Below are 14,367 nucleotides of genomic sequence, written 5' to 3' on the forward strand. Positions count from 1 at the left end.
GCCAACCTCATGGGCCTCTGTCATGTGTAGTATAAAGCAGTAGCTAACTTACTATGTGGGGAACGTGAGGTAAAACTCATGCATCATGTGACTAGTGTTTCTCATTGATCATGGCACTTGATGATATAGTTGTGTGAAACACATTCAGGGATTGTGGCCAAGATAGAGGTAAATTATCTAATGTGTGAATGCAAAATAATTGTCCTTCATTACATTGAGAACATCTATATTTACCATACACAGTCAGACTAAAGGAAATCTAATCTGGTTACGGTGCCCATCTATTGTGTTTTGAAGGTTAAGTTTTGACTCGTGTGTCCTTTAATAGAAGGAACAATGGCTAGATTGGATTATACTGATCCCCGGGGCACCGGTCTATGGCCTGTTACGTGAACAGGCAAAAGCGGTGAAGGAGGAGCGCCCTTCTCAAATCTAACAGTAATCTGAGCTGCTCGGTCATGTTGTCAACAACGCAGCATGGTGCATCGTCCAGAAGCATTCATCTATTTTCTGTAAAATATGTTTGACTTTTCAAACTAGTTTTCATTGGGAAGGCAGATAAAGCATTTTTAACATACAGAGGTTGGCCTTTTCTGTCATATTACCCGTTCCCATCAAATTCATTACACATATTTTAGGGGATAAATTGAAATAGAATCTTAAGTGCTTCACATAACAACAAGCTTTGCTACCGCTCATGACCTTGTTAATGGTTGGACTGGACTGTGTGTCATTGTGTCCTGTTGTCACATGTACCCACCGTGTGTGTGATGATAAGGACATCTGACAGGGAGAGAGGGAGTGAGAGAGAAGAGGTGGGAGAGAGGGAGACGTAAAGATAGAGACAAGGGAGGTGGGAGGGGGACAAAAAAGTCAGAGAGAGAGGAATAGAGGGAAGGAGAGAGCTTGCTGCACCACACTAAACGCCCCCTGCTTGAATGTTCACCAAACAATGCCCTCGCTGCAGCTGACTGGATGTCCTTATCGGGATCAGTGTCCTCTCACCTCATTGGCTGAGAATATAGGAGTGACTTAAACCCCATTGGGTGCTGCGGCTTCATGTGTGAGATTCATAGGATTGCAGCAACATCAGGAGAGGAGGGAGGGAGAATAGCCATCTAATACAGTATGTGATACATGAGTTTACCCCTCTGTTAAATTAATCTATTGGAGGACAGTGGAATAGATATAGCATAGTGGAATGGAACACAGTGAAATGGAACACCAAAACCTTAGGCTAGTACAGTAGAAATGTAGTAGTTTTACCATAGGTCTATGTTAACCTCTACGGGACCGGTGCGCCCCCCCCCCGAGATGGTTGTGCTAACGTGCTAATGTTGTAAGTAACAAGAACATTTCCCAGGACATAGATGTCTTATATGGGCAGAAAGCTTAAATTCTTGTTAATCTAACTGCATAGTCAAATTTACAGTAGCTATTACAGTGAAAAAATACCATGTTATTGTTTGAGAAGACTGCACAACAACAAAAACTTTTATCACAGCAACTGGTTTGATACATTCACCTCTGAAGGTAAAAAATGTACTTACATTCAGTAATCTTGCTCTGATTTGTCATCCTGAGGGTCCCAGAGATAAAATGTAGCATAGTTTTGTTTGATAAAATCAATTTTTATATTCAAATGTAGGAACTGGGTTCTACAGTTTGAACCCCTGCTGTGTCTGCCCCCTCTAGATGTGTGAAGGTTAGTGTCTATCCTGTAGGGAAGCTAATTATCCATAATTTATGACATTCCTGGGAGTGTGTAAACTACATTTTTTTATTACCATATAATTTTTGTATGTTCTCTATAGTTATGTACTTGAAAATATATGAACTGATCAATTTGGCACATCTGGGCAGATTTGATACAACATTTTGAACAGTAATGCAATGGTTCATTGGATCAGTCTAAAACTTTTTACATACACTGCTACCATCTAGTGGCCAAAATCTAAATTGTACCTATACTCCTAAGTGATATAATGGCCTTTCTCTTGCATTTCAAAGATGATGGAAAAAAAGAAAAAATAGACAACGCATGTTTTTTTCTTTGTATTATCTTTTCCCAGATCTAATGTGTTATTATTATCCTACATTAATTTCACATTTCCACAAACTTCAAAGTATTTCCTTTCAATTGGTATCAAGAATATGCATGTCCTTGCTAAAGGTCCTGAGCTACAGGCAGTTAGATTTGGCTATGTCATTTTAGGCAAAAAAATTGAAAAAAGGGTCCGATCCTTAAACGTTATCATAGAAATGCACAACATGATTTAAATAAATGTTTTCCTCCACCTACATAATCCCTCCAAAAACTGGGAACACGAAAACATGACAAAGGGGAGGACAAACAATGTGAGCACTGAGCCAAAGTAAACATCCTAGCGGCAGGGCGTTGTCTGTACAGGAGACAGGCAGTGTCTATCGTCTGTCCACTGTCTGGTTTTATTGACATCATCACCCCTCTCTCTCCAGTTGACCAAGTGACTATTGGACCTGGTGCAGGAGTTACAATAAGAGACCCTTTGACCCTTGCAATATTACAACTTTGTACTATACCCTTTACACATCACACTGCGAGGGAATGACAAAGGTTGACTGTATGTTACTGTAAAAAAAAGTTTGTAACCTGGCTGCCTTAACATTTTTAAGTACAATTTGGATTTCGTGTTGAGTTAACCCAATCTAAAGTTACTTCAACCTAGTTATGTAAGTGGAACTGACAAGTTGGATTTAATAACTTGTTGAGTGAACTTGACACTTTTAGTCAAATCAATGTGCTTCAACTGATGTTTTTAGTTGTCTAACAAAGCTATTCAAGTTGTTTTGACAAATTACCAAGTGAGAGGACAAGTATTTGATAGTCAGAAAAACATAACTTTTAGTTGTTTTAACCAACTAAAGTTTGTAACCTGGCTGCCTTCAAATGTCAAGTTGTGTCAATTTCCTATACAGTTGAAACAACTACTTAGAAGTGACTAAATCTTTCGAATTATTTAATCGAGATTTCAGAAAAGAACATTACGCACTCATCTGTCTCTTGCTCAGATGTGAGTTTTTTCACCAGCATAGTCTTCACGTCCTCTCTCCTCAGCCTTTCCTTCTCAAAACCCATTGGATGAAAAAGCCAGAGGTGCCGCTCCTTTGACCTGCTCCTCCAATGGGTTTTGAGGAGGCGATGAGAGAGGACGCGAGAAGGATACAATTGATATTCTTTCCGTGTCAAACTCAGCCAGTGGTGAAGCCCTACTTTGCATCCTCCTCTTTGGCAAAAAACCCGTTAAACCCCGACCTCCATAAGTGAAGTCATCTCATCCTCTCACTACCTGACTCTCGACGCTGCTTCAGTTGCCTGCCTCTTAGGACCAAAAAGGGATATAACCGATCTTTAAAATATATGCAAAAGGTATGTATGTAGCTACCGCCGGTGTTTGCTTTGACTTTGAGGGAATTGCTATCATAATTTTCGATTATGTTCTGTCATGTGACGCACGACTGACTCATCACTTTGGTGTATGCTCAAACATGCACGTAGGCCTACACACTTTTTGGATACGTTTTGTAGCATGCAAACCTGGTTGCAATAGCCTGAATAATGTTCTTGATATTCCTACATGGTTTGGTATTTGACATTTAGAATAGACGATGTAGGCTACGCGAAGCCTAATAGCGTGCTGTGTTTTAGCGAGGTGGCCTAGCTCCCTATAATAGCGGTTATCGTTAAAGGGGTGGATGCCGCTAATTTGACAGGAAACTGACTTTTTCCTCGTTGAGCTTCGTGAGCGACTCCGTCTTGAACGTGACAAAGTTCTTGTATTACGGAATGCCATTTGAAGACGTGGTTAATGATTGACTGACGACATGAATATTGGTTTGAACTGTGCAGATTGTTAATGGACTGTGACAACCTCCACCTCGTTTGTCTAATGTTAGATGTTCTGCCACCTTGCAGCCGACCAGTGTAAAACACAAAAAAAGAATCCGGCCATTAGACGATAAGAATATTGCCTCAATGTGATTACAAAAGGGTATTCAACATTGGCCTACAAGGATATAGCTACGGTTGTTTTAGGGAATTATAATTTACCTATTGTGATATCAGTTATTGCATGTCCGACATCTTGAAGCTTCAATATTTTTAACATGATCAAACATATGAGTATTAATAGGCCTCTGTTGGGCGAGTCCACGACAGCAAGGCCCAAACATATATTTCTGGTATCTCAGACTGTTCAGGCAATTCTCACGTAGAAACTTAATTGGGAGGAAGAATGTTTGATATTCTTTTTACATTTGTATCATAAACCACTTGAAGATCATGAGGCCATTTTAGGCCATTTTTTCCATACATGCCTCTTGAAAGACCCTATGATAGACATCTTGGTGTCATTATACATTTACATTTGAGTAATTTAGCAGACACTTATCCAGAGCAACTAAGTCAGTAATGACTGCATACATTTTTCCGTAGCTACACACGCACCATGCTCTCTACGAACCCATTATGGCTCTTAGTGTGCTCTAAAATGTGTATGTCTAGATTCTGAAATACATTTTGTCACATTATCTCAAGTACCCTTCTTGATTTTGTTCATATTGTTTAAAATGATGTACTGTACAAGTACATCACATTTCCAGACTGGGTGCTCTTCAATTTTGAAGTTATGATAAATGTTATAAGCACCACCAACACTGGGAATGGGCAAGTTGATTTAAAGGGAACTCCCTCTGCTTGTGATTTGCTGCATGTGCACTCCTAAAAGAGGTCTGGGATTGTTTAAAGGAGAAGGTTACTCTATTTGAACCAAATCCTTATTTTTGATGAAAGTGGCATGTTACAGACTTTTGTTGTTGCTATTTCACTTGTTTTTTTTAAAACTTACCCCAACAGTGATATCCTTCCTCATGCTTGTTCAGCAGTAGTTGTAGGGGCACAGAAAACATGAACAAAGTCTCCAAAAACACCCCAATATGTCCTTTAAGAAACATCAACACTATCGCCTTGTTCACTAGCTAGTTGGAACTAGGAAACAAAAAAACGTCTGACTTACTAACTGGTTGAACCTGGCACATGATAACTACAACCAGTTGTGCAGAACAATTAATTTCTTGGCGCACCCATCCCATTATCGGGATCATTTTCGTCAACATCCGCTGAATTGCAGAGCGCCAAATTCAAATGAAATTACAAAAAAGATTACATTTTCATGAAATCACAAGTGCAATATAGCAAAACACATCTTAGCTTGTTGTTAATCTACCTGGCGTGTCAGATTTCAAAAAAGCTTTACAGCAAAAGCTATCCAAGCGTTTATGTTAGGACATCTCTCTCAGCAGACAAAGCATTAAACAGCTAGCAGCAAAGTAGATTGGTCACAAGTCAGAAAAGCAATCAAATTAATCGCTTACCTTTGATCTTCGGATGTTTGCACTCACGAGACTCCCAGTTACACAATAAATATGTTACTTTTGTTCTATGAAGATAATTTTTTATATCCAAAATACCTCCATTTGGTTGGCGCGTTTTGTTCAGAAATCCACAGGCTCGAGTGGTCACGACGGGGCAGACAAATTCCAAATAGTATCCTTAAAGTTCGTAGAAACATATCAAATGTTTATAATCAATCCTCAGGTTGTTTTTACAATAAATAATTGATAATATTTCAACCCGGACCGTAGCTATTTCAATAGGAGAGGGAGAGAAAATGTCTGCTCCAAGCTGTTGCGCATGCAAAACTCTGCTGGTACCCAGCCATCCACTGACGCGATGTGATCGTTCTCACTCATTTTTCAGAATAAAAGCCTGAAACTATGTCTAAAGACTGTTCACACCATGTGAAAGCCATAGAGAAAGGAATATGGTTGATATACCTATAAATGGAGGGAAGGCATGCAATGGAACAGGGAGATTAGTTTCTCTTAGGCACTTCATTGTTGGATTTTCCTCAGGTTTTCGCCTGCAATATCAGTTCTGTTATACTCACAGACAATATTTTGACAGTTTTGGAAACTTCAGTGTTTTCTATCCTAATCTGACAATTATATGCATATTCTGGGCCTGAGAAATAGTCAGTTTCATTTGGGTATGTTTTTTCATCCAAACATAAAATACTGCCCCGTACACTCAACAGGTTAACTGATATTTTTGTTAGTTTTCAGGTTTTAAACAACTAATTGAAGTGGTTCAATTTGAATTCCATTTAGTTTTTCTGTGAGCTCAATGTGCATATTGCAGTTTCTCTAGAGATAAATCAGATCAAGCGTGACCTGTGTGACGTAGTAGGGAGTTGTAGTTTCCAACAAGGCCAATATTCTACATAGTTTAATGCAGAAAATTTGGTATTTAACTAGAATGACCATAATCCATTGCACTCTTACTTGTATGGTCTGTTTCTTTTATGCCTGCTACCTATGAGACAGAATGCCCGTTTGCGAGCGAGCAGTTGCTTCGAGGTATCGCTACCTGAAAATACATTATTAATTAATCGTTGATATTCAGCAGTCATAAAAGTATGCCTTATTTACTTTGAAGAACTACTAAAATAGTGATTTGTCAACCAGCATAGGCAGCACTCTATAGAGATGAGATAATGACTTGGAATGAAATAATAGTTATCAAATAAAACAAATGTAATATATAACAATTGAAATGTTATTAAAGTAATGTTAAGTGATAAGCAGTAGAGGGCAGTCAGTTTTATTGTTTTATTCTGTTACCTTACAGCATTCCACCAACAATGCAGTCTGAATGTTTAAAAAGTTTTTTTTTTTTAATTTTTAAAGGCCCATGATGCTAATCCCTCAGCACTAAGAACCAAGTTGGACATTTGAGTTTCCTAGTTTTGACTAGCACATGAACGCTGCGTATAACATTGAAAATATTATGAAGCGTATTACACTATTGTTAAAAAAAAGTGCTCCAATTTACAATAACATCAAATTGTCTGCACTGTATTTCTGATCATTGTTAAAAAATGTTCCAGCTACAATAGTCATTTAATTTTTAAAATGGAATATCTACATAGGCGTACATAGGTCCATTATCAGTAACCATCACTCCTGTGTTCCAATGGCACGTTGTGTTAGCTAATCCAAGTTTGTCATTTTAAAAGGCCAATTGATCATTAGAAAACCCTTTTGCAATATGTTAGCACAGCTGGAAACTGTTCTGAGTTAAAGAAGCAGTAAAACTGGCCTTTAGAATAGTTGAGTATCTGGAGCATCAGCATTTGTGGGTTCCATTACAGGCACAACATGGCCAGAAACAAAAAGCTTTCTTCTGAAACTCGTCAGTCTATTCTTGTTCTGAGAAATGAAGGCTATTCCATCTCATACAAACGCTGTGTACTACTCCCTTCACAGAAGAGTGCAAACTGGCTCTAACAGAATAGAAAGACGTCGACAGTGAAGAGGCAACTTCCGGGATGCAGGAATGTGTTCTGTGTTTTTGCCCATCTTAATCTTTTCTTTTTTTGGCCAGTCTGAGATATGGCTTTTTCTTTGCAACTCTGCCCATCTCAGACTGGCCAATATAAAGAAAATATTAAGATGGGCAAAAGAACAGACACTAGACCTCTGCCTAGAAGGCCAGCATCCCGGAGTCGTCTCTATTTAAAATCGTTTAACCATTTTTTTTAACTAGGCAAGTCAGTTAAGAACAAATTGTTATTTACAATGACCGCCTAGGAACAGTGGGTTAACTGCCTTGTTCAGGGGCAGAATGATAGATGTTTTTTTAACTTGTCAGCTTGGGGATTCAATCTAGCAACCTTTCGCTTACTGGCCCAACACTCTAACCACTAGGCTACCTGTCGCCCCAGGTAAAAGCCTCTTCACGGTTGACTTTGAGACTGGTGTTTTATGGGTACTATTTAATGACGCTGCCAGTTGAGGACTTGAGGTGTCTGTTTCTCAAACTAGACACTCTAATCTACTTGTCCTCTTGCTCAGTTGTGCACCCGGGCCCCCCATTCGTCTTTCTATTCTGGTTAGAGCCAGTATGTGCTGTTCTGTGAAGGGAGTAGTACACAATCAGTTTCTTGGCAATTTCTCACATGGAAATAGCCATAATTTCTCAGAACAAGAATAGACTGACAAGTTTCAGAAGAAATGTCTTTGTTTCTGGCCCTTTTGATCCTGTAATCGAACCCACAAATGCTGATGCTCCAGATACTCAACTCGTCTAAAGGCCAATTGTATTGATTCTTTAATCAGAACAACAGTTTTCAGCTGTGCTAACATAGTTGCAATGGGTTATTTTTTTATTATTATTTTTTTACCCCTTTTTCTCCCCAATTTCGTGGTGTCCAATTGTTGTAGTAGCTACTATCTTGTCTCATCGCTACAACTCCCATACGGGCTCTGGAGAGACGAAGCTAGAAAGTCATGCGTCCTCCGATACACAACCCAACCAAGCCACACTGCTGTCGGAGGAAGCACCTGGCAACCTTGGTTAGTGCGCACTGCACCTGGCCCGCCACTGGAGTCGCTGGTGCGCGATGAGACAAGGACATCCCTACCGGCCAAGCCCTCCCTAACCCGGACGACGCTAGGCCAATTGTTCGTCGCCCCACGGACCTCCCGGTCGCGGCTCTGGGCGCGAACCCAGAGTCTCTGATGGCATAGCTGGCGCTGCAATACAGCGCCCTTAACGACTGCGCCACCCGGGAGGCCCGCAATAGGTTTTTCTAATGATTAATTAGCCTTTTTAAAATGATAAACTTAGATGATCTAAAACAACGTGCCATTGGAACACCGGAGTGATGTTTGCTATGCCGTTAATCTATCTCTGCTACTTTTAGTTATGATCCAATTTGTAAACATTACCAACAAAGTGAATGTGAAAATGGTTGCCCTCTGCTGGTGACTTGCAGGATGTGCGACGATGCGAGCAAAAGGAGGTCTGCGATTGCCTACTCTGCCAATTTCTCTGTATACAATGGGCCTTAACTTTAAAACTAGCAGAGATCCCACTCTGGAACTTTGATATACCGGTAGAGTATATATTATGTTCAATATATTACAACTTTTGCCAAATATGTTTAATGTCAAAAGTGTTATTGAAATAAACATACTACTAATTACAGAGACATTTATCACTGTTTTAATATTTGAGAATCGCAATAACATTGCTATTACCAATCACATACACATCGGCTATGTTAGAACAGGTGTCTTCAGCTGAAATTCTATTCAGGTCAAATTGTAACAACACTGTTGCATGACCTTTGTCACTGTTCTGTCTCTGGACTCTAGTATCCTTTTTTGCTTCTGATGGAGGATTTAAAGCCACTGTTGGTAAACAACACAAATCAAAAGTGATTTGTCATATGCTTTGTAAACAACCAGTGTAGACTAAAAGGGAAATGCTTACTTAGTCTACACCTGTTGCTTAACACGCATGTGACAAATTAATATTTGAATTGTTTGCCAACTGTTGTAACTGCCTCTCACATGGACATGCAATAGTCTAGATATTTGCGATTTATGTTTGCGATTACGCCTCAGCAGCAGCAGTTGGAGGGGGCAGTGGGTTTTGTGGATTATAATTTTGGGTCGTGCCTATAGACGAGGATTAGGGTGACCCCAAAGGTGCATGTTTGTCGGACCCTTTTTTTGGGGGGTGGGGGGGTTACTGCGTATTCTCTGGTCCAGGAGGACCTCAGGGGGACCTGTGGTAGTAGGTAGGATGTCTCCCTGCTGCCTTTGATCCGTGGTGAGCCTTGCATTGGCCTGCTCTGCTTTATCCTAGCCTGCCATGATCACTACTTGGTGGTGCCTGTATCTGGCGGCAAGGAACCTTGCCAGACAAAGCAAGTATCCTGTTTGATCAATATTGTTAGTTTGATAACCAGGCAATGTCCGGTCATTGTGATTGCCTTAGGAAATCACCCTGGCTTAGTTGTTGCTTTATATTGTTCCGTATGTCTAGCCAGAATATTCTAGTAAAATGACGAAAGGATATAATTATTGTCCGTATTACTTGTGTGTTTCCTTGGTAGGGACTGCTCAGTAAGGAAGGTTGTAATGGTAGGATGTCCAGGCTTTTGATTCCAAAGATCCTCTCCTATAAGTGTTTGACGCTGTATTGTACTGTTGGTTGCCTGCCAAAGCAGCAGGACTGAAGTTGATCAATGGTTTGAAGCAATGCCAGTTTACTAGTCTTCAATTGGGCTACAGTATATCAAGCAATATTCACTAACTGCACTGTAGTAGCTATGGAAAACAATAGCAGGACATTTTAGAAACGTGACCTTTAACCCACTATGCAAAATGGTTTCCAAATGGTTACGAAATGCGTGTCTAAACAAGACCTTTGGCATCAAACACGAGGGACAGGCCTAGGTAAGATACTATTTAGTGTAGGCTATTTCAATGACTTTCAAGGACATTTTGTAGCAAGTATTTGGATATGTTTTCTTTGAAAATAGGCTACAAGTAGTTGAATATTCAGAATGCATTTTCAAATATTTAAATACTTCATGGGTTTGAACCCAGGTCTGTTTGGTCCTCGGTGTATTTGAAATAATGTAGTTTAAGCTATTTATCAGAAGTTTATTTGAAAATACTTTCAAAAGTAGCTGATTTTGACAATAAATTTAAAAAAAAGAACTTAAATATGCATTTATTTGAACCCAAGTTTGACTAGGATATTGGTTTTGACTCAGTCTGGAGTAAATCAATTAAATACAGCAGTGTTTGTTTGATTGGCTTAAGAAATGCATTCCTTGGGCTAGATTCCCAGACAGATTAAGCCTATGCCTGGACTAAAAGAGCGTGCTCAATGTTGAGGCAAGAGCATAATTACCTCACACAAATTTCACACACTTTAATCTTGGACCAGGTTTCTCTTTGAATATGTATTTTCTCTCAGTACACTCATCTTGATTAACTAGACTAAAGGCTAAACTCTCTCCTTCCTTCTCTCCCTCCTCCAGCGTCGTGAATCATGTCGTCTGTGATGCAGAAGTTGATCACCCCCATGGCCAGCGGCCCTGCTGAGCCCCCCAGGAACAAGGTGACCGTGGTGGGGGTGGGCATGGTGGGCATGGCCTGTGCCGTCAGCATCCTCCTCAGGGTAAGATGACTATATCACTGTCGTACTGTTACTTTACAACTGCATTACTACCCTTACTATTGGGTTTGTTAGTACTTTACCTCTGAATTACTACTACTATCGTGACACCAACAAATAGTTACCACTCAATTATTACATAGGCTGGTTGTAAGTTGTGGATTTTACCATATCATTTCTAAGTAAATACCAGGTATTTGTGGCCAAACTACCCCTCTGGCCCTTCTTTCCACCCCTACCTCCTCCTCCTTCCTGTAGGACTTGGCTGATGAGCTGGCTCTGGTTGACGTGATGGAGGATAAGCTGAAGGGAGAGATGATGGACCTGCAGCACGGCAGCCTCTTCCTAAAGACATCTAAGATAGTCGCCGACAAAGGTAAGAGAATCCCCCTTGTGTGTATGCCACTGGAGTGGTTCAGAGCAATGTATGTATTTTGCTATTGAAAGTGTAATGCAGCTTGTTTTGAAACCAGTTTAAGGTTGATTGCATTTCATTGATTGCCATTTAGACATTTTTTTTCCCCTGCTAAATGGGAAAAGTCTACGTAATTCAATTGCTCTTTCCCGATCTCTGTCCAGACTATGCCGTGACTGCAAACTCCCGCATCGTGGTCGTGACCGCTGGCGTGCGTCAGCAGGAGGGAGAGAGCAGGCTCAACCTGGTCCAGAGGAACGTCAACATCTTCAAACACATCATCCCCCAGATCGTCAAACACTCCCCCAACTGCACCCTTATCGTGGTGTCCAACCCAGGTACACACACACTGACAATTTAAATCTTGGACACAAGTTAAATTGTTTCCATTATCCCATAGATTCCATTGGCCAACCCAGTTCCAACATTCCACCCTTACCAACTGCTACAGTATCACACCACTCCACAATTCAAGATAAGAGGGCACTGTGACAACAGTGGGTGGCAGGGATGGGCAGTCAGTCATTAATGTTGTCAAGGGTGTGTGTGTGTGTGTGTTTGACCATATCCCTAACTCTATCCCTGTGTCTCCCTACCCCTAGTGGATGTGCTGACCTATGTGACATGGAAGTTGAGCGGCCTGCCCAAACACCGTGTCATCGGCAGCGGCACCAACCTGGACTCCGCCCGCTTCCGTTTTCTGATGGCTGAGCGCCTGGGCATCCATGCCACCAGCTTCAACGGATGGGTGCTGGGAGAACACGGCGATACCAGCGGTGGGTAGGGATGATGGTGATTGGTCCTGGTAGAGCACGGCGATACCAGCGGTGGGTAGGGATGATGTGGTGATTGGCCCTGGTAGAGCACAGAGACACCATCGGTGGGGATGATGATGTCAGTGGAGTGCATACTTTAGTAGGAATCTGAGCGCATGTGTGAACTTCTTGTCACACCTAGTAAGCCACACCCATTTGGCAGCTTTAACAGCTTTTAAAACAAAAGTACTTGTTTTGGCATTGTTACATCACTCTGCACATCCACATCCATCTCTGTCAGAAATAATGAGTGAGTTGAGTCTGCGTGTGTTAAAAAAAGAAAAAAAGAAGGAAATCCGGATTATTTTCTGGGTAAAATAATAAATATCTATGTGTGTTAGTCCCTGTCTGGAGCGGTGTCAGCGTAGCTGGAGTCAACCTACAGAAGCTGAACCCAGAGTTTGGCCTTGACGGAGACAAGGAGGACTGGAAGGCCACCCATAAGGAAGTGGTCGACAGGTAACTACCCCAGACCTATCCCCAGCTCCATCCAGAGTCTAAATATGTACCTCTGACTCACCTAGCGCTTATAGTACAGCTAGAGTTTCCACCGTACTGCTCACCACCTTCTGATTCATTCATATCTACCGGAGCTGTCAAGGTGTAAGGGCTAAAATAAGGATGAGTTCAGGCTGGGCTAATTTTTGGTATCATTAATATAACGAGTTCTACTGACATTGTATTCTAGAATAAGTATCAAAGACGGCCCTCACATTTTTATTTTGCATTAAACTTTTATTTGAGATAACGTTCATGGAGGTTCACCTGATTGAGAGAGTTTTACCTGTTCAAGATGGCAACAGTTGGATGTATATGCTGACTGACAGTGATTGTTTTGTGTGCTCCTCCAGTGCCTATGAGGTGATCAAGCTGAAGGGGTATACCAACTGGGCCATCGGCCTGAGTGTGGCTGATCTCACTGAGAGCATCATCAAGAACATGAGCAGGATCCACCCTGTCTCTACCATGGTCAAGGTGACGGGATAACACACACACGCGTGCGGACACATGCACAGTTACACATTATGTGCATGTAAACACACACACACAAAGAGCGAGAGAGTGAAGCAAACACACACATTTCTTTGTGATGATGACTGACAGCTGTGTTTTGTTTCCCCAGGACATGTATGGTATTGGCGAGGAGGTGTTCCTGTCCCTGCCATGCGTGCTGAACAGTAATGGAGTGGGCAGCGTGATCAACATGACCCTGACCGACGCTGAGGTGGGCCAGCTGAAGAAAAGTGCAGACACACTCTGGGGCATCCAGAAGGACCTCAAGGACGTCTAGAGACGCACAGCTACCCTTTCTCCCTCCGATCCCGATGCAGTCAATCCCAGACCTAGTTCCACCAGTCCTCCGATCTACTGTGTCCATCTCCCTTTCATCTTAATCTACTGGTATACATTCTGCCTTTCACCCCCCCCCCTTTCCTTTTGTAGGATGAGTTTACTGTGTTGTTTCTGTGCTAGGTGCTGTGTGAACCAGTATGACTATGTACCCTCATTGGATTCATGTGTTGCAGCTGTTGTACTACGATCAAAAAGTGTTGGTTTTATCCTCCATTTGCACTTTCTTGAAGCACTGTTCTGTTCACTTCCTGTCGGGAGCGCAGGAACAAAGACCCTATAACTGGGTCTCCTCCTGTCGGGGAGCAGCGGTGTTGGTTATTGTGCGAGATGTTCAGTCTGACATTGATTGGGGGGGGAGAAGAGGGCAGAGGTGGAATCAATCGAAACGGCCTACTTTAGTAGTTTTTATTTTATTTTTTACATACTGTAACACCCATGTTTGTAATGAATGACAACAACCAATGAGTAACTTAATAAATACTTTAACCTTATGAAGCATGTTATTGTGTCCAATGACATAAATGTTCCTCAATAAACTAGGCTACACAATGCCTTCCTGCTGTTAGATATTGCTACGAAGTAATTTGACATTTAAAAAAATGAGTGACGTGTAGAAGGAAATCCAGATCCCTTGTCATACTTTTATTCACATAAACCATCAAATTAATTTGGACAATACTGACATTTTCAGTAAAGGAACATTCTGT

The 14,367-nt window shown here is 41.3% G+C and overlaps 1 protein-coding gene across 2 annotated transcripts; it reads left to right on the forward strand.

The window, feature by feature from the left end:
• The first annotated feature begins 1,317 nt into the window (after positions 1-1,317).
• LOC135516046 (L-lactate dehydrogenase B chain) lies at positions 1,318-14,151 on the forward strand. Of its 2 annotated transcripts, none has more exons than XM_064940033.1 (8): positions 1,318-1,339; positions 10,941-11,080; positions 11,336-11,453; positions 11,657-11,830; positions 12,095-12,268; positions 12,649-12,766; positions 13,159-13,282; positions 13,431-14,151. In XM_064940033.1, exons 2-8 carry the CDS (start codon positions 10,952-10,954, stop codon positions 13,596-13,598), a joined length of 1,005 nt encoding a protein of 334 aa, XP_064796105.1. In that variant the 5' UTR covers positions 1,318-1,339; positions 10,941-10,951; the 3' UTR covers positions 13,599-14,151. The 2 variants fall into 2 exon arrangements, with proteins under 2 accessions (XP_064796105.1, XP_064796104.1); XM_064940032.1 differs by lacking the exon at positions 1,318-1,339 and adding an exon at positions 3,212-3,409.
• The last annotated feature ends 216 nt before the right edge of the window (positions 14,152-14,367 follow it).

Source organism: Oncorhynchus masou, chromosome 27 (assembly GCF_036934945.1).
Source record: "Oncorhynchus masou masou isolate Uvic2021 chromosome 27, UVic_Omas_1.1, whole genome shotgun sequence".
NCBI lineage: Eukaryota > Metazoa > Chordata > Actinopteri > Salmoniformes > Salmonidae > Oncorhynchus > Oncorhynchus masou.